Source organism: Parambassis ranga, chromosome 2 (genome assembly GCF_900634625.1).
Source record: "Parambassis ranga chromosome 2, fParRan2.1, whole genome shotgun sequence".
In the NCBI taxonomy this organism is placed as follows: Eukaryota; Metazoa; Chordata; class Actinopteri; family Ambassidae; genus Parambassis; species Parambassis ranga.
Window position 1 is genome coordinate 31188087 of NC_041023.1, and position 19960 is coordinate 31208046.

Here is a 19960-nt window from a genome sequence, read left to right on the forward strand (position 1 = left end):
ATGTAGGTTTACCGACTGGCAGGATGATTACAACCTTGTGGAAACAACAATTGAAGGAAGCGACTGATAACAGCTAGGAGTAGCATAATAATGCAACTGATGAATGTGATTAAAAGAAAAGCAAACATTTGCAAACAAGGGGAAATATGTTGCTTGATTTCAACAATATATTGATTGACAGAAGCTGAACAGTTGTTTTATTGTTTTTATTAATCTCTTTTTCTCTTTCTCATTTCTCCAGTAACATAGCAGAGGCTCTGGTCAGTAAGGGCCTTGCCTCAGTCATCAGATACAGACAAGATGATGACCAGCGCTCCTCCCACTATGACGAGCTGCTTGCTGCAGAGGCACGGTGAGGACTACCTGCTCTTTTACAATTTCCATCTTTCTTTTCCAATCGTCAACTTACATAAGACACAATTATTTTTTTAACAGACACACTACATGCACATGCATTACACTAATCTCTTTTATGACTTTGAGAAATGTTGCTCTTGGGAAATGGAAGAAATACAGATATGACCTTGAGTCTTTTTTTTTCCCTCAAATTGAACCTCAGGTAAAGTGAGTCACTTATTGTTTTTCAGAATTTACTGTAGAAGCCCCACCCTTGTAAGTCACGGCCTGTCGCTTCCATTGCTATGTTTTCTCAAGGAAACATGTCATTACTCTCAAATATTTACTTGTACATGTATTGGTGCCCTTTTATTCTACATGCTTATGCACACATACACCTTCCAAGCACTAGATGCTAAATCACAGGCTCTCTTTACCCTATGAATATAATTATATGGAGGTGCATCGGAGAGATTTAGTACAGGCTTTATTACTCTGCCATAGATTAAGATCTGCTTGCTATAGGTAGAGCAGATACAGCCACAGCCTCTTTTTATAGGATTAACTCTTTCCTTCCCTTTCTCCCATGCAGTGTCACTGGCCATCCACCCTCTTTTCCTCATCTCTCGCCACACTCCTGTTTTCTCTTTTCCTTTGCACATTTTGTCCTTATTTCTGCACCTTAGCTGCTTCGTCCTTCCTTGGCCTCGCTCTTCTGGGTCTTCTCTTTTTCCCTCTCTTCCCTCTCTCCTCCTCCGTGTCCCTGGTGGGGTCCTATTAGAGTTGATGAGAGGTTTCTGTCTATAGCCTTGGTTTTATTTTTAGTTCCCGCTGTACAAGGCCAGTGGCCCACAGCCTTCAAGGAACCTCCTCCTGGCTTTTCAATGCACATATACTGTATACATGCTTAAAGATATATGCACATACTCTTGTCTTGGGTTACATCTCAGTGATCCAATAGTGGCATGAATCCACTCCTCGGCAGTAACCACAGGTCTTGATCTTACTTGGCCCTTGAGGCTTTTCAAAGCCACTCACCAGCACCAGTCATCCCCATCAGTAAACCCTTGAACTGACTCTAAAGAAGCATCTGTTCTCTCTACGTTTCTCCTCTTTCCACCATTCTAACCATTATTTCTCCTCCATTGTAATTCCTCTAGCACAATGTCTACTCTTCATATATAGATTTAAAGTCCACCCACAGGTCTCTACAGTTGAGCTGTAATGGCAGTCCACTATAGATACACAATGTATCTATAGTGATGACATAAAAAGCTTGCTTTTCCCAAGGTCTGTTAGTCCTTCTATGCTCCTTGATATGTGCTCAACATTCTGTGTTTATGGTCTCATTTCTTTGCCTGTAGGGCCATCAAGAATGGGAAGGGGCTGCACAGCAAGAAGGAGGTTCCCATCCACAGAGTGGCTGATATCTCTGGGGTAAGTATTGTTTGAAAGAGACTCAAAATGAGTACACATATCCCAATGCAATGCTAAGACAATGTGAAACACACCGTGACAACATCTATATTGCACACAAAAGCCAAAATGTACACAAAGTCTGTCTTCAGTGGGTATTTGGCCCTGGATTTAGGATAAATATCTTCCTTTTTTTAAATGTGTACTCATTTGCTCTCGAGCCCCATGACTCACCAGACTACATTTCAGGGCAGTAATTCTCAGACGACCATCTATAATCCTCATCTCAACCCTATAAGTAGCCTCTAAAAATAATCAGCAGCATTAATAAAACCATCAGGGGTGCTTGGTCCTGGCTTGTTTACGTGCGCCCAGGGGCTTGATCATTTGGCTAATGAGGCCTGATTGGGAGTGCTTGCAAACATTAACGTGGGAAAACCATAAAGCCTCTCTGCAACGAGTAATAGCTAATTGTTGCAAATTCGTATTAAGCATGTGTTTCTGTTGGCACCACCCAGGAGGACTATGTGTCTTACTGTCATCTCATCTCCACACGCTCAGTCTTATTATTTCAAAAGGAACATGATCAGAGTCTGTATTCTATACATACATGAGAGATGTCCTCCCAAATAACTGTAGTGCTCACATGCAGTCACTATTAGCTCTATAAGCTGCATTGTTGTAGCTTTCCACATTTGTTAAAGTCAGATGAGTCTGATCAAGTGCGATCAGCTGAAAGTGTGCACTGATGTGTACATTAAATGCTGCTACTATAGTAAGCCATTGTTGCTGTTAACCTTTTTTTTTAACATTGTCTTATCCTTCTAACATTCATGGAGAAAATTGAGGTCAATCAGTCAACAGTTCAGTTTTGTATGGAGTCACAAGTGATGATGTCTTACAGCAGATTACATCACAGTACATAAACAAGTCAGACATCCTCAAAGTTTTTTTCTTTCATTTTCTTTTTTGCATCTGTCAAAATAACTTGAAATACCATTATTCTATCTAGCAAAGTTGTGCAAAAGCTGGAGTGTTTCTGTGCCTCTGTGTCTACATGTACTTGTGACTGCTCATCTCTTCTTCACTTTAACAAGCCACTTGATGGTCTGCTGCGAATAACTCAAAACTGAACTTCAGAAACATTAGCAGCTCATTGTCTGGCTCACTCTAGTACTCTTGTTATACTTGTAGGCTCCAGAGAGAGATTTTTTGGTAAATTACTCACTCTTCTTCTCTGTGTGTGTGATTTCTCAAGTTTAGGGTGATTCCACCAGATCTGCAAGTCCCTTTTTTAAAGTGTAAGAAAAGTACATTTGAACAGGGGCTTTCTGCCAAGTCATTAAAACTCTTCAACACCAACAGGACTTTAGAGTTGGCCCAATAAGTCCGACATTGCTCTGCCTAACTGCTCTCAGATGTGATGCCTTTCCACGTAGTTATCCTCGTAACCTCTCTCTGTCTTATTGTGTCAGCAGGACAGATAAATTACTGGACCCCGTAAAAATAATTATGACAGGGAATTGTTGTGCTGACTGAGCAGCCCTGATATTGCATCAGGGGTTTTAGTGTACTTATAAACCACCCCAACTTAACTGGCTAAACTGACCGTATTCAGTGAGCAGCAATGACTTGGGAGTGGTTATCAGGGGAAGTGCTCAATTTTTTTTTTTTACTGTAATAGCAGGAAAGGAATATGTTGAGTGCGCCACCTAAGTTTCAGCTAGAGAGTTACACTGCACATCTCACTCATTAAAAATGAGTGGGCTGTGGTAAGCTTTATATTTTAACATGTTGTCACATAAATGTTGTTTAGGACTGTCTGAGCTTCAGGATCCTATAGAACTGTAGCTACAGAATATAAGTTTAAGTCATCAGGTTAACATATAAATCATCTTTATTATAATTGCAATATACAGTAGGGCTTAAAACAATGAATAAGTGTTTTTTTTTACTGTAATACCTTATGTCTGGAGTGAGGTGGGGCATGTTTAGGCAATTCTCTCAGTGTGTGACATGATAATAAATTAACATTTGGACTCTGTGGCTTAATAGAAAATACTTATAGAAGATACTTTATTCATCCCAAGCTGGGAAATTTCGCTATAGACACATTTCCTCTTCCGTCTCCCATTCTTCTGCTTCATTTATGATCTTTATTTTTGTTTAGAACTTGCACTAAAACAGCCCAGGTGTTCCTGGAGCGTAATGTTATGGGTAATATACTAGTCTTAATCAGTCATAGTCTTAGCTGACCACTTTCATTAGCTGAATGCTAATCATTTTTAGGCAAAATTACCTTTTTTGTAAGGCGGACAAAATCACAATCAAATGGTATCCACTCAGTATTGTTGGGGACTATCCCCTAGGCTAATTACATCCAGGTTTCCTAATGTGGCATTAATAAGAATTAGACAGGCTCTCTGTAGACCAGCTATGAGTTACACGCCAGCACCATGTTGTCTTCGTTGTACCCTGTCAGGGGTTCAGGTCAGTGCCCCCCTCTTTTTTAACATTTCTGTCAGCCCACCATACATGATTTGCAGCACTGTCTAGGATTGCTGCCAGTGACTGCCGGTGGGCGTGTGTGTGCGCATGCACATGCACCAGTTGTTTGGCAAGGCTAATGTAATGAGCATTGTAATAAAAGGACTAAAATAGCAACATTGCACCCCTCCAACTCTGACATCCTTTCCCTTTTGCCTGTCTCTTTTTTCCCTCTTGTGTGATGCACGCCCACACACACAATTGTGTACACGCATACCCCCCCCCAAACCAAACACACACATGGAAATACACACTCCTATACGTCAGCATCCACTGGTGGTGAAGGTTCGCTGAAAGGGATTATGTACATTGAGTGGGACGCAGTCACAAATAGAGCAGAGATAGGTTTATAAATGTATAGTGTAGGAAATGTACAGAGGTGGTGGGAGGCGAGTGGATAAAGCACTTGACTCACCTCATGCCTCTAAAGGTTGCATAATGAGGTCCTCTTCTTTCTCTTGTCTCTTCCTTTTTTCTGAACCAAGTTAGACTGCACAGCCCACACACTGCAGGTGCTGCAAATCTGTTTGTGTGAACGAGAGAGTGTTTGGTTCTGACGGCTCCCACTCAAGGGGTTATTTTTGATTTCAGTGGGTGGAGTTCAGGTGGTGCATCTTGTGGCTAAAGCACATATACCCTTTACTCAGATGTGTTAGTGGTGACATGTGTTCATGGTGTTTGCAGTCAATTCTTTTTTGTCTAGTGTACTAGTCCCTTTAAAAAAATATTGATATTTATAGTTTTGGACACGTGTTTGCTCTGACTTTCCTTATCTGAACTCTGTCCTTCCCTCCGAGTCTCTGCCTGCTGCCATGTCCACACTGCCACACACACACACACAAACACACACACACACTACACTGGTCCATGACTCATGGTTTGTTGTGCCTACATGCTCGTGCCTGGAGTAGGCACATATTAAATATTTTTACGTTTTTTTTATCATTTATGAATCTCCTGCCACGACATCACTAGCCCTGCTTGAATGGTGTAGTTCTGCTTGTAATTTTGGCCCAAGCACACCAAGATAAGCTAGTAGTGACTCACCCTTGCAGACAGAGATGGAAGCAGGAATGGAGAGAATTATTCTTGATTGCAGCTTCCAGACGTGTCACCGAAAAGTGGAGGACTTATTAGGCTAGACCGAGAATTAAGGATGTCTGGGAAAGAACGCAGATTCTGTCTGCAATAAACATACTTACTCTGTTTATTTTGGTTGGAGTTTAGTGTCTATGCTAATTTTGTCACACTTATTTCAGTGTTTTTATAACTGTCAAAAGCCCCAAAAATACTGAATCATTAAAAGCAACGTTAAGAAAATGGCACTTACTGTCATCTCTCATCCTTTTTATTCTTTAGGAGACACAGAAAGCCAAGCAGTTCCTGCCCTTCCTGCAGAGGGCTGGCCGGTCAGAAGCTGTGGTAGAATACGTCTTCAGCGGCTCACGCCTCAAGTTGTACATGCCTAAAGAAACTTGCCTCATCACATTCCTCCTTGCCGGTAGGTATCTTTTACCCTCTTCACGTGAAGGTCATATTTTTGTGTCGCTTAATTGAGTCACTTCTGGGTCTGGTTAGGCATTAGTTTCTGCCCTAGTAAGGTTCACTGACATATATTTGACTCACAGAGAAGTGTGTGCTGTGCAGACGGTATGTGCCATTTAGAGACTCCTGCTAGCTCAGGGGTCGGAGATGAAGTCCTCTCCATGCCTCTCAGCAGCCAACCATAAGAGGGCAAGAGGGGTATGTGGTTGTATGTGCCAGCCACAGCCCACCTACCTTCAGGACAGCAGTGTTGGCGTAAAGCCCTTTAACCGCACTCCCCACCCCCAGGCTCTCTTTGATATCGAATTCACACTCTTTTTTTTTGTAGGTATCTTCATTAGAAACTGACCACCGTGTCACAGTAAAAAAAGGGTTTAAATTGGAAGTATATTGCTGCTCTCAAATCTTCTGTCTGTTCCTCTTATAAGTAAGTATAAGAGGTCACATTGTGCAAACTTGTTGTCAGATTGTAAAGTTGTACCATTTGGCATTGGAAAACAAGGCAGCTTAGCATTATGTGTTTGTGTTGTCGGACTGTTTGTCCGTTGTGAGCACGATTTCCCTTGGACACCTTGGGGGAATTTCTTCAAATAAATGAATAAAAAACAAGACTCCTAAACCAGCATGAATGTAGTATTTTGGCATTTAAGACAAATCTCAACGTCTATACTGAACATAATTGCTTAACTAATCTAAAAAAATATTTAAATGTTAGCTGCAGTTGTAGAATATCTAGAGAGCAACAGTATGAAGTTCAGATGCAGATGGGATGAAATACAGAGTATTTGATAGCAGGTCCAAACATTTATTTCAGCTCTATGACTTGTCTATGACAGTTTGCAGTAGTAATAAAAACACTGAGACTGTATCTGTGGCAGCCGGTGATGATTTGCACATCCCTCCCCATCAGGAGGATGGTGAGATGGCTTGGCCTTTCCACAGCGGATGAAACTTATTTTGTCACTGTTGAAGACAAAATGTGTCGTCCATTTTAGCAACACATAAAGTTCCTCTTCATTTGCAGAAAAACAAACACCATATATTTCTGACAAACACCCAGATTCTGTTAAATTATGCATGGCTGAATCGGTGATACATTAATTAATCTTGTAATTGTCTTTGCCATCTGCTGATGGTTTTTGTAATTGCAATTTTTGTGTGCTTCCTGCTCCAAGTTGTGTTGAATTGACCTCAGCCGAAAAGCCATCTGCTCATAGAACCATTAAAGCACTGGTTTGCTTAAACACACTCAAACGTATGTTTGAGAAGATGCCAGATGATGTTTACATTGTCTTCTCTTGAAATGACTTTATTCAATCAAAATTGCTACTAAACCACATTAAAGTTGATTTTATTAACAGAAAAATATATTCACCTGCTGGATATGAGATGACCAGTGCTCTCCTAATGCTGATGGATACACATGATCATCCTATTCTGTGCATGTGACCTCCTCTCCTCTGCATCAGTCGGACAGCTCTCTTCACCTCTTTCCTCTGATAGGACAGTGTGTCCTGTTCTCATTTTTTCCATACAACTTGTGTTTTCTTTCATCTTGGATGTGTATGAGATAAAATGGGATGTGTGGTAGGTCACAGCCTCAATGTTTCTGTGCATGTATGCTGCTACATACACGGTTTTCTTTGTGATAACTGATGTCAAACCCTTAACCATTCATGAAATGAAACCCTTAGGCACAAAGGAACCTCTTTATTATCTCTCTACTACTAATCTCCAAGTGCGTCCCTATCTCCTTCCACTTTCTCTTTCCTGTCAAATTTATCTTTCCATGTTTTATTCACCCATCTGCACCATGGGCTGTGTTTAAAGTGACACACATGATAAATTGCATGCCCTGAGCTTGTTGTATTTATCTCTGTGTGTGAAATGGCAAAGGGCTTCTGGACTTTTTCTCTATAAGCTGTCTCATATTTGTGACAGGAACTATGATGTTTATATTTTCAAGTATTTTAAAGTTAAATGGGTGTGTGATTGTTTTACAGCATGCACACTTGACAACAGTGGTTTATGGAAAAGTATATCTATGATGAAATTTCTTAGCACTTTATTATAAAGCTTTTTAATTGAAAGAGGTTTTGGCACATATTTTAACCACTTCTGTTTTGCTCATTGCTTATATTGTTCATACTGGGGTAGCAGTTGTTTTAAATAATTTGATTTACGATGTAAAAAGCTTCTATTTGTAATGCGTAAACAGTGGCTCTGTTAGACCTGGACTTTACAGGCCTTTTGAAGGTGTCCTGTGTATGTGGCGCCAACACATTAGCAGCAACTAAGTTTTTAAGTCCCGTAGGCTGGTGGGGTGGGGTCCAAATGGATATGACTTCGTATGGTCTCACATGCTTGATCAGATTAAGAGAAGAATTTGGAGGCCAACTCTTTGTTGTGGTATGTGCAATATTGTTGTGAAGGGGTGTTGAGGTATATTTGAAATATTCGGGTGAATGCCAGCCAGCAGGGCATTACACCACCCATACTCCATGATCTGATCTTCAAGTGTCAATTGTAGGTGTTGGGAGTCTCTATTGTCCATGACCCTGTCACTGGTTTACTTCCTTGGACCACTTTTGGTCAGTATCAAGGACTGCCCACAAGGTCTTGCTCTTTTGGAGGAGTCACACGATTTGGCCCTTTCAAAAGTCAATGAATCCTTAAGCTTGATCCAGTGAATCCAGGCAAGGTACAGTGTAGCTGGCCTCTCTACTCCACCAGTGCAACATCTGTGTACCGTATTTTCACGACTATAAGGCGCACCTAAAAGTCTAAAATTTTCTCAAAAGTCGGCCCTGCGCCTTATAATACGGTGCGCCTTGTGTATGGGTTGAGTACCAGACACGGGGACGTGGTACGTAAACTACGTACGCTGGCAGCAATTCACCAATCAGCTGAACAGTTCGTCATACGTACACTACGTACACTAGCAGCGATGAACCAATCAGATGGATACTACATAACATACCGGTTCAGCTGATTGGTGAATTGCTGCCAGCGTACACTACGTACGCTGGCAGCAATTCACCAATCAGCTGAATGCTACGGTACTGGCGCAGCAACTTCCAGCGGATTACAGCTTCCGCGTTATGCAGTGACAACATTGCCAGCAAAAACATCCAGCCCAGCCACATCACCAACATGGATGAAGTCCACCTATAGACCGTGTAACTGACACTGCGCCTTATAATGCGGTGCGCCTTATGGCCGCGAAAATACGGTACATTCAGTGCAGGATGCTCAGGCCTAATGTTTACCCATCAATACTGTTTCCATGTTTTGAAAACATACTGTTTATATGATGCCAAATGTATGCCACATCGTGCCATTATAAAGAGATGATCAGTGCTGCTTGTTTTACCTGCCAGTGCATTTAATGTTGTGGCATATAGATGGAAACCCTACATAATGACTAATGTCTCATAACATTCTACAAGTAGATTATTTCAATGCTGTAGGAAGGTTAAGCATCACTGTGACTTGTTGCTTCATTTATTTTGTATTTAAGGTTAAAATATGTTTTCTATAAGCTGTTCAGTAATGCGCTAAGTAAATATTGACTCCACATAGGAACGTTGAATACATTCAAAGGGTGCTGCTGTTAAAACAAGTCCTGCATTACTCATCTGTTTTATTAGCCCTATTTTTTCATACTTTATTCATCATGGCCAAATTTTTATTCTTTAACAATGTTGTGGGAGGCCATTGAAGAGCAAACTGTTTACAGTAGCACTGCATTGGAAATGGTCCCAAAGGCAGCAAGTGATGTAACACTGCAAATCAAAATTATAATACCAAAACAACTTTGAATTTGAACTCTCAGCCTAGCTGCTTAGCCAGCAGCATCTTTGTTCCTTTGTTTTTGTCATAGCATTAATATTATTATTTGTCCTTATTTAACACTGAGCCCACATTTTCTGCAAGGACTTGTTTCTCCAGCGTGGCACCTCAGAGCCTCAGCATCAGCATCAGCATCAGCTTTTTTTCCTTGATGCGTAAAGACAGTGCTTAAAGAAAAAAAAAGCAGGGTTGAGGAAACAAAAGTTGCAACAGCAGCAGCAGGAGCAGCCTCTGCTTCAAAGAGGGCCGGAGGTGTGCTTCAGGAGTTGAAGGGTAGTTCCCTTTACCCTCCTCCCACATCGCCTTCTCCTTTCTTCTCATTTCACTCGTAGTCCTGTGCATTGTCACTTCCGTATGTAAGGTTGATAAAGGTTAAAAGAGTCATCCTGTTTCTGAAGGAAAAGAAGGGCTACTACACAGGAAAGGGATTTGGGGGCATGGGGAGGGGGCTCCGTAGGATGATGAAAGGAGGAGCAGAACTAAGATGTGGAGGCTGAAAGGACGTGGAGGATAAAGGAAAAGGGAGCAGGGTGAAGAGCACAAAAACGGTACAATAGATGTGAAGTATGTGGGTATAAAGGCCTGTTGAAGCTCAGAGAGACGAAGCAGTGAGAAGGCTGTAAAAGTTTATAGCCTTCAATAGCTTTCACTGAGTTTCTGATGGAGGCCACAGCAGGTGAAGTGTACTTTCAAAGTTACTCAGAAAGGTATGTTGAGCAGGCGACTGTCAAAAAGATAAAACGCCCATCACTCGGACACAAAGATTTACAGTGTCAGCGAGGAGCATTAGTCGTCACAGTGTGTGGCCTAGTGCCATTTGTCTGATTTCTGATCTTAGAGTGTGTGTATGGGTGTGTGTGTGTGCACGTGTATACACCTGTGTGCTGGTAGACTTCCGGTGCCATGAGAGGACAGGCGGGAAGATGGTAAAGAAGAGTGTCTGTTGTGCAAAAAAAAAAATGTTTAGCAAGTTAAGCAGTGTCATTCACACATGTGCGCACCAGTTTTCAAAACAGCTCATATGAAATGCTGTATTAAATTTAAATGAGTGATGCTTTATCATATAATTCCTATGTGCAGTTTAGATTTAGATCGTTTATCTTGATTGAATGGACAGATCTTAATTGAGATGGTGCCTTTGCTCCAGCAAAAAGACAAATCCTCCAGCTTGCTATCAGCACACAGTTCAAATGCCAGCATCTGTGGTGATATGGATTCTGTAAGTGGCTAGCTAGCACATTCATGCAGAATGATATGTACAGGTTTTAGAGCAAAATATGCTGCCATCCAGCCAAGGCCTTTATCAGGGAATGCTTTGGTCACTTCAGCACAACAATACCAAAATTGCCTGCCACATCTATCTCACACACTGTATATTTAGCCAGAATGTGTAAACATTTTTATCTCACAACTCCCACACTTGGTCCCCCTCCCCGTTCCCAAACACTAGTGAAATATGTTTCTGGCACCGCATTCAAATGGAGTAAAAATTTTTGCAAATCTGATAAAAAAATTTCATGGTTGTTTTGATGCCTCGAGACGGACTTTAAGGCCTGCTGCATAATAAACTTGCTGGTCAGGAAGTCATATTAGTCAATAACACTTTATTGGTATGAAATTTACTGCAATACGTGAGCTATAATCTTGAACCTAAACACGGGCCATAAGATGCATCCGTGTACAGGCAGATGAATCATCATGAGAAAGTGGAATAAAGCTCTCAGAAGCCCTGCAAATGTGCTAACCTACAACTAATATTTAACTTTAATAAATAACAAATTACATTTGCTGTGCATGAGAAATGAATTATAGATTATATTGCATTACTCTGCTGAAGGTGAGGCTGCAGAAGGTGAGGCTGCAGAAGGTGGATGTCACAGGCCTTCGTTAACCCTTCACCTCATTATTTGAGTTACATTATCTAGCCTGCTGCACACACACCACAAAATAGGTAGTCTTTAATTTAAAAGACCACATTTTGCCCATAACAGAATGGTTCCTCACTTAATTTTAGCAAACATACAGACACAGTGTTTGAAATATCCCCAGTGGAATGGACCTATCGTTGCCTAAGCTTCATCTGAGGTAATGAGGCCTTACATTGGTTCCATAGAGAAATGGTGGTGAGTTGGAGAGATGGATTAAGAGGATACCAGTGAGGAATTCACTCAATCCTGAGATTTCCCCTAACAGCATGCTCCTTTTTGTCTTTTTGTCTTGTCCTGAGATTTCCCCTAACAGCATGCTCCTTTTTTGTCTTCTCCCTTTGACTATTTGCTTCACCCCCCTGCCCCTCACCTCACCTCACCCTACCCTAACCGCTGAGTCTTTTGCTGGAACCATTGAGGCGTCTGTGGTGGGGATGTACAGATGTCCCCTTGCTGTGCTAATTATATCCTGTCAACAGCCTGTCAAACATGAAGAATTAGTATCTTAACATTTAAAAGATGCGCACTAATGACGTTCACACTGTATCTTGCAAGTATCCGTCCGCAGACATGCCAAGCGTCTGGCAGGTTATGAGCAAAAACTGTGAAGCTCATTAATATGCACATTATTAGCATTGGAATTTGCAAAGTGATATATATTTGTATAAACTGGAGTCTGCGTTGACACATGGCCACATTTCCCCCCCCCCCCCCCCCCTTCCTCCAGACTCATTTCTACGAGATGAAGCTCATTATTCGACTTGGTTAGTAAAGGAAGAGAGGTCAACTCAATCCTGTTCGCTCTGTATGTTGGGTCAACTGAAAGCACATTCAATTACAGAGTATAAAAAAATATATATTAGAAAAAGAATCTGCTTGTGGGAACTGGGTGTATATGAATTCATCCAATTAGTTTTGGTTTGTGATGAGAATTACAACAAGAACAAGGATCACTGCGTGCTGTAAATGCACATTATGTGGCACTTGTGTATTTGCATTCTAAGTCTTAATGACTGGATGTGTTTGATTACTTATACTGCAGTTGAATTGCGGGATTAAAAAGCAACAGTTGAGCTTGTTGCTTTTAGGATAGCATAGTTTACTACATAAATTAGAAGCAAGGGAAAAGCTAGTACCAGTGTGTCCAAAGGTACATCTCATAAAGATGGGCAAAGGCTCCATGTTGTCACCCAAGTGTTTCCTGAACATTGGTTTTGAAGCTTAGTGTTGTGACTAAGGTTTGTCTCATTTAAATTTAGCTCCATCATAAATATGAGCCTTTTGTTAAGTTTACAACGGAATCTATACAAACGTGTTTGTGAAAGAATGAGGTGATTAGTTGTAGAATTTGTGAGGAAGTGTCCAGATGGAGGAACAGTTTTTGTTTTGGGGTGAGGCCAAAGATCTGAAGCATATGTGTATGTGTCTGTTTGAGCTGAGGGAGCAGGCGGTATTCCACCGGACACACCCTAAATCACAGATTAAAAGGTCACAGAGTCTCCACAGGGCCACCTCACCTGTCTCCGAGTCTGGGCTTTATAAAGAGGAGACAGCAGTACATGATACAAAGGCACAGCACTATTAAATGGAGCTGCTGATGCTTGTTGTCTTCTGCAGAACTTGGAAATAACATAAATTCAATTGTTCATTCAATTGTGTGTTCATTTGTTCTGAGAGGAAGCAGTCATTGTTAACTCTGTTTCCACTTCTGTCTCTACTTTTTAATATGGGAAATCTAATATCCATTTCTTGCTTATCAATTATGATAATAGGCGTACAGATTGTACGGATTGATGCGTACCTCCTGCGTACCCGCCCGGAGAAGCATCCTGTGTGTGTGTGTGTGTGTGTGTGTGTATGTAGTGTGATGTCAGAAGATCAGTGTATGTCTCGTTTGTCTCTGAGATCAGATAAGATGGATATCCTGGAGTTTGACCCAGATGTTTATCTCAGTGTCAGGCGTGAGTTATATTACAGTGCAGGTTAAAAATGGCTTTGCTAAGTGCCTCCCAGGCTAAATGCTGTGGGGAGGAGACTACAGTCTATGTGAGGGGGGCACGGTGCAGTTAGGTTATTTGAGGAGTGTGAATGTTTGTGAATCATTGAGGATTATTGCATTATTTTTGACAAGTTTTTGGAATACAGTCCTCTTTCTTTTTTTTGTGTTAAGTTTTTTTTAGATGTTTTTGTCTTCTTAATAAGCTTTGGCTTAGTTGGAAATTGTTGCCTGTAAAGCCCTTGTACTGTATGTGCTATACAATTAAACTTGACTTTTTTGTGTATTACATTCATGAGTAGTCTTTTCGGTGGATTATGCTCCAGGGTAGAAAAAAAAATCCACAAAATTCTAGCCCTTATCATAGCTCCAGCCAAGCCAAGCAGAAATCTTCCCTCTGCAATTACTTCATACACCACTTTTTTGCTAACAGTGTGCAGTATTTACCCCTCCCGCCAGGCTTTCCTCTCTTGTCTTTTCCCTTTCCTTTATTCTGCATCCCTTGCCTCTTTCCCTCTCTTTATTCTGGCAGTGTTGTAGCTACAGTGTCCCATGTGGAAGGCCTGTCCTGGTCCACTTCTATAAATACTTTCAGATGATCTTGGCCATCAGTGCCTTCTCCTCCACCTCCTCTGCTCTACAGGAAGCTGTGCTTTTACATTAAATGTTTAGATATAGCCAGAATAGTGCAGTAAATGTAGGTATATTAAACAGCTGCCTGACACAATAAGAAACACACTTGTGAGTCACTGTTTAGTGTAAAACAGGGAATTACATGTTTTGCTTTAATGCTTTAGGTCTGTACTCTGTAGACCTTTTATGTCTTACAGAAGGTTGACTCGACAGTTCTTCATAACTCTTGGGTGCTGACTGTCCTGCGGCCTCGTTTTGCCTTTCCTGGGTCATTTTCACTTTGCTGCCAGTGTGAATACGCTGATGTCTCCTGTTCTTGTACTCATAAATGGGACAGACATGGCCATGTAGGGAACAGAAAGTACTAAACAAAGACAAGATTTAAAAAAAAAGCCAGTTTGGTTTTAAATCCAGTGACAAGCCACACAAAGAAACTGTTGCTAGTGTACTAGGATTAGACATTATTTAGCTGCAGGACCTCAGGATTAGTGTGTGATGTCCATGTATTTGCCAGGAACTTAGTCAACTGTTGGTGAGTTAATAAATCAATGTCTGAGGTAAATCAGTTTGAAGGCACATCTGATACATGCTTGTAACTGTAAAGGAGATCTGTAGTTTTAACATGTACTTATAAATTAGTTTAAGGGAAACATGGGAACTGTGTGTGCAGTATGTACTTTTATAAAGTACCATTCTTATGAAAAAATTGGAGAAAGTGCTCAGCAGTCTTTCTCTAAATTGAATTTCACAAACACATAACTAGGTTTCCATTCAAACTAATTTCAAGGCAACACAGGAGAGTATACGTAAATGAAACTCTAAAAGGACCGAGATTCAAAGCCTAGGATGGTCTTTCAGTGAGATGGCCATGCTAATCACTGAGTCACCAGAATGCCCTAACAAATCTCATTTTATTTCTCTGTCATGTATTTGTGAGAGTCCATCCTAAAGCAATATATCTGTCATACCAGTGAAGCTCATTAAATGAAACCTTGAGTCAAAGAGGAAAGAAAGACTCTGAAAGTTGCGTTATTAGCACAACGCCACAGGGTTCAACTCCCAACTGAAACCATCATTAGAAACTTTACAATAAAGCACCAACCTTCTTGTTGGTGTACATTGGCAGTAGTGAACTGACGTAGTGGCTTATTAATTCAAGAATTCATGGAGCATGGGTTTTACACAGTAATAGTACTGGACTGATAGAGGATGCACATCAGACAAAACCACACAGAACTCATTAGAAAGTGTTCCAACAATGTATTAAATTTGAGGCTTCCAAAGACATAACTTCTCTAACTCCAGTCGTCAGTGAACATTTGTTGTACAGAAGTGCTTCATGCATTCTGGAGTGACCTCTTGATTACAAATTATCCATTTTGTACAAATGATAGCTGGTTTACCTGCATTGTGCTGCTGATAAGCATTTGTGAGCAAATTATACCCTGACTTGTTGCGAGGTATGAAGGGATGCTCGAGGTGTGATCAGCTGTCAGGAGCACTGACTAATTGCAGATTGCACAAGTCAATCCACTGACTTGTTGATTAATGTCTAATCTTTATTCTCCTCTTATAAAGCCGAATCATTTTAAGCAGATGTCAGGTTTCTTGTGGTTATTTTGAACATCAGCTGTGCTGCCCTTTAACTCCTTTGATGGTGTTGTCTCTGGTTAGGTATTGAATGTCCACGAAGTTCCCGAAATCTGCCTGGAGGGATGCAGGTGGCCGAACCCTTCAGTGATGAAGCCATGCTGTTCACCAAAGAGCTGGTGCTGCAGAGGGAGGTAAGCAATGAAACGGAACATCCTGGCTCTACTTTAATCATTTCCTCTGGTTTCAAAGTCCATTGCAATGTTGGGGCTCTTTCTGACATTCTGTTATTTTGGCTCCTGCTTTGCTGTATTTGGTTTTAACATTCATAGTCCCAAGCTTTGCTGCATTCTAGACTTTAGGTTCGTTTTGGGAACATTTAGGTTCAGAGAGCAGAATATTGTTGGTTACAATTGTACCTGCTGCAGCTGATGTGGCTTCAAAATGTTTCCAACACAGACTCTCCAATACTCTGAATAGCTATACTCTTTTATTAAAACCACATATATCAAAATGTATTTATTAATGTGTTTAAAGTCGTATGTTTGCCAGTTTCTAGCCTAACAAAAAAAGTTGCCAGGAAGTTATCAACTTCCTGGAAAACTGCAATATGTACTTAATCTTGTACTTAATTAGCTTAAATTTGTGTTACCATACATCAGCAGTACACCTGCACCTTTTTTATTGAGTGAAACTAAATCTAAAATTTGAAAAACTGTAATGGAAATTATTGAGAAAACTCAGGGTATTCTCCTTGTAGTGTATGAGCTCTGTCACTCCAGAACACACACACAAACACCATTGTCCCCTGCTTATTCCCAGTTTACTGCAAGCTCACCTGATAGCAGATCAGTGCTCCTGTGCTTTAGAAAACTCTGTGCGCTGTGTGCACTGTTCATTCACATGCTAATAGGTTTTCATAAGAAGCAGCGAACGGGCCAAAGCCATGATGGAACTAGCTATAATCCTGCCACCACTTATCCTGGCCACACACTCACACTCTCTCTTTTTTCCCTATCTCTGTTTTAAAGGGGGATTTTTGTGTAGGGTGGCTGACTCCACTGTCCACCGGCCTTTAATTGTCATGGAAATGGAACCTGAGTGTGTGTGTGTGTGCATGTGGCAAGCCAGTAACACAGCAGAATTTGATTGACAGGTGGAGTCAATGCAGTAGTGGTTGTGCAGGTACATGTTGATATGAATTATATTTTTAAAGATACACTGAAATGATTGCACACATGCTCACAGATTAAATTTGTGCACAAATGCTCTCACACATTTTCTCCCTTGCCAGTCATCAGTGGTGTCAGCAAGTTTTTCACAGGTAGGTGGGAGTTAGCAAGCAGGATGAAGCCACATAATGAGTCTTGAGCCCAGTGCGTGGGGGATGGTTGGCGGGCTGGCTGCACTGACCTGCTGTTTGGGCTAATATGAACACAAACACACACTCACACTCTCAGAGGGACACATTCGAGTAGATGACAACACAGTCAAGGATTCACACATATAAGCTGTCATTAGTCCAAAAGAAAGGCACAATCATAATCCAAAAGTAATTTATTTTCATTAATACACAGAATAAATGCGGTCATGGAACACACAATTAGGTGGTGGAAAAGAGCCACATGATAGTGTAATGTTATCTGGTCCCTGACAATGTAACAGGATAGAGTTGCCTAAGAGAAAGCTGGACAGTAGAGAGGTGAGAGGAAGTGCAGGAGATCTAATAAGAGGAGTAGCAGCGGAGTTAAAAAGACGATGACAGACGGAAACTGGTTTTCTCAGTCCCCCATCTCTCGTCTCCCCGCTGAGTAAAACAGAAACATGTTATTAAGGTGTGTCGCACTCCAACATGAATATGGATCATCTGATTTCATCAGCATCGGTTCATCTCTCAATAGCCTCTGATTGCGGGAGCCATTTAGAAGTCCCTTACGTGGCCTCACGTGAAAAACGTTTGATTTAGGTTTTCGGCAGCACATTCATTTGCATTCATAAAATATTTTTCTCGCTTGCGCTACTCGACAGCCATTTTGAGTTTTCTGTCTTTGTTGAGCTGATGACATGTTGACTCCGTTTTCTCGACGCTTCCTCATTTCACTACCCTGTGATTACCCTTTTAAATTGAGTTTGGATCCATGTATGAGCACAATTTTCTCTTTTCTTTCTTTTGTATGGCTGTTTTGGTTTTAAACCAACAGCTTTTTTTTTTCTTCCGCTCTCTCTGTCGTCAATGGTGTCCAACTTTAAATCTGTGAGTGACACTTGCTCTTAGCCTCTCCCTTCTCTCTGAGTTTCTCTCCAAACTGCCACACAGCTATGTTTTAATTTCTCCTGATGCAGACATGCATAATTAAAGTGGCATCCAGTGAGGGAGAGAGGCCCTGGTTTCTGTCTGCTCTATTTATAACCCCCTCTTCACCATCACCACCCCTGATTTCCCTCTGTGTCTCTCCGGTGATTTTCTCTCTCCCATCTCTCTCATTTTTTTTTTTTTAAAGATTTCTGTCCTCTTTTAAAAAAAAAAAAAATCACTTTTGTGTTTATCAGCTCTGTCTTCCTTTATCCCTCCCTCTCTTCCTTCTCTCCGCCTGCCTCTCCTCTCCCTGTGTAGTGTTAATCTCTGACAGACACTGCTCCCGTTCCCAGCGTGGAACCAAAACAGCAGCAGAGAATTCTAAGAGAAAAAAAAAAGAAAAACACATTGGTAAACACCACTCCCCAGACATTTCCCTTTTCTTTTTTGATGTCTTCCATTTAATTTCACTCACCTCCTGCCTTCCATTGACAAAAAAAGAGAATTCATTCACTATCTCACTGAGCCTCTCTGTTGATTTTCTTTTTGCTTTTTGGGAGGCAACTTCAAAAAGCTCAACCTAAGCAGGAGGGAGGCAAACAGAGGAATTTCACTGCATTGATGTGTTTATCTAGGATGAGTCAGCTAGACATGGAGCATATTTAGTGGTGTACTGTTATTAAAAGGCATAAGTTAGTGGGACAGTATTTAAATTATTTCCAGTGCCTCATTAAAATACAGCACCCCTAATGAGCATCATTTCGACTGAGATGGCTCCAGCATTGCAATTGGAGTTTATGATGTTGGTAAGGTTTTGGTATACCTCAAATTTACAAGCTATTTTAAAAGACCTGTGCAGGTTTATGCTCTGATGACAACCTGTTTTAAGTTTGCAGCATTGGAGCCATACTGCATGCTTTGAGTTGTATAACTAATCAGCAGGTGGGAGGGGAAGCAAGAATAAGAAAAGGAGGGTGAAGCAGGAGTGTTTGAGCAGACACGAGAGCAGGCTAAGTGGACAGTAATATGTGGCGTACTGTTCCACCTACGGGTACTGTCACTTCTATTGACCTCATTCAGTCTGGGTGGTCTCTCATCTACCGTACATCCCTGACTGCCTACTCACTAACATTTACCTCTGTGTTGCACACACACATGCTTGAGATGATCTCACTTGTTGGCATGTCAATCTGGGAAAAGATTGACAAACCATCCGTGACATGGCTCATAGGTGTTCTGAAAAGAGGTTTCGAAGAACAGTGTTGTGGCTCCAGACGTCGCCATCTTGTCAACGCCTGACTCAACCTAACAACACTTTTCTGCGATAACACCCTTAAATATTAAATCACTTTATACCACATTATAATGTAGTCTCTAATCTTGCAAGACAGCTAGGGTTTTTTTTTGTGTGCGATATGTAAACATCAAAAACTCCCACAAAGCTATTGCTCAAGGCGATAAGATATGTGCTTGTGGCTGGACCACAGGTGGTGTGGAGCAGTCTGTGTCTAACATATAGAAATAAAAAATGCAAATAAAGTACTTTTATTCACATAATATCCTTACATATTCAGCAAATCTCTTCTACCATCATGGAAATTTGCTATTTTTATGCAGTTACTTAGTTTGCCAAGATGGTGATGGACGGCTAGTTCTTCCAATCACCTGGCATGTATTTGTTCTGAAACTGTTATCTAGGATGACCCCTAGGATGGTCCTGTGTAACAAATCAGGCATGCTGTGAAGGTATTTTAACAGAAGTGACTGATTGATATTTGGAGCCAGCCACAAGTGACCACTTTAGGAGTGGCTGCTTTTGGC

General features: G+C 41.1%; 1 protein-coding gene across 1 annotated transcript in view; it reads left to right on the forward strand.

Annotated features, from left to right (window-relative positions):
* The window catches only part of snd1 (staphylococcal nuclease and tudor domain containing 1), a 161903-nt gene that overhangs the window by 39050 nt on the left and 102893 nt on the right, over window positions 1-19960 (forward strand). Inside the window, exons 13-16 of the mRNA XM_028422360.1 lie at window positions 242-352; window positions 1701-1773; window positions 5659-5800; window positions 15928-16037. Coding sequence (XP_028278161.1) covers window positions 242-352; window positions 1701-1773; window positions 5659-5800; window positions 15928-16037 — 436 coding nt within the window. The remainder of the gene's footprint in view (window positions 1-241; window positions 353-1700; window positions 1774-5658; window positions 5801-15927; window positions 16038-19960) is intronic.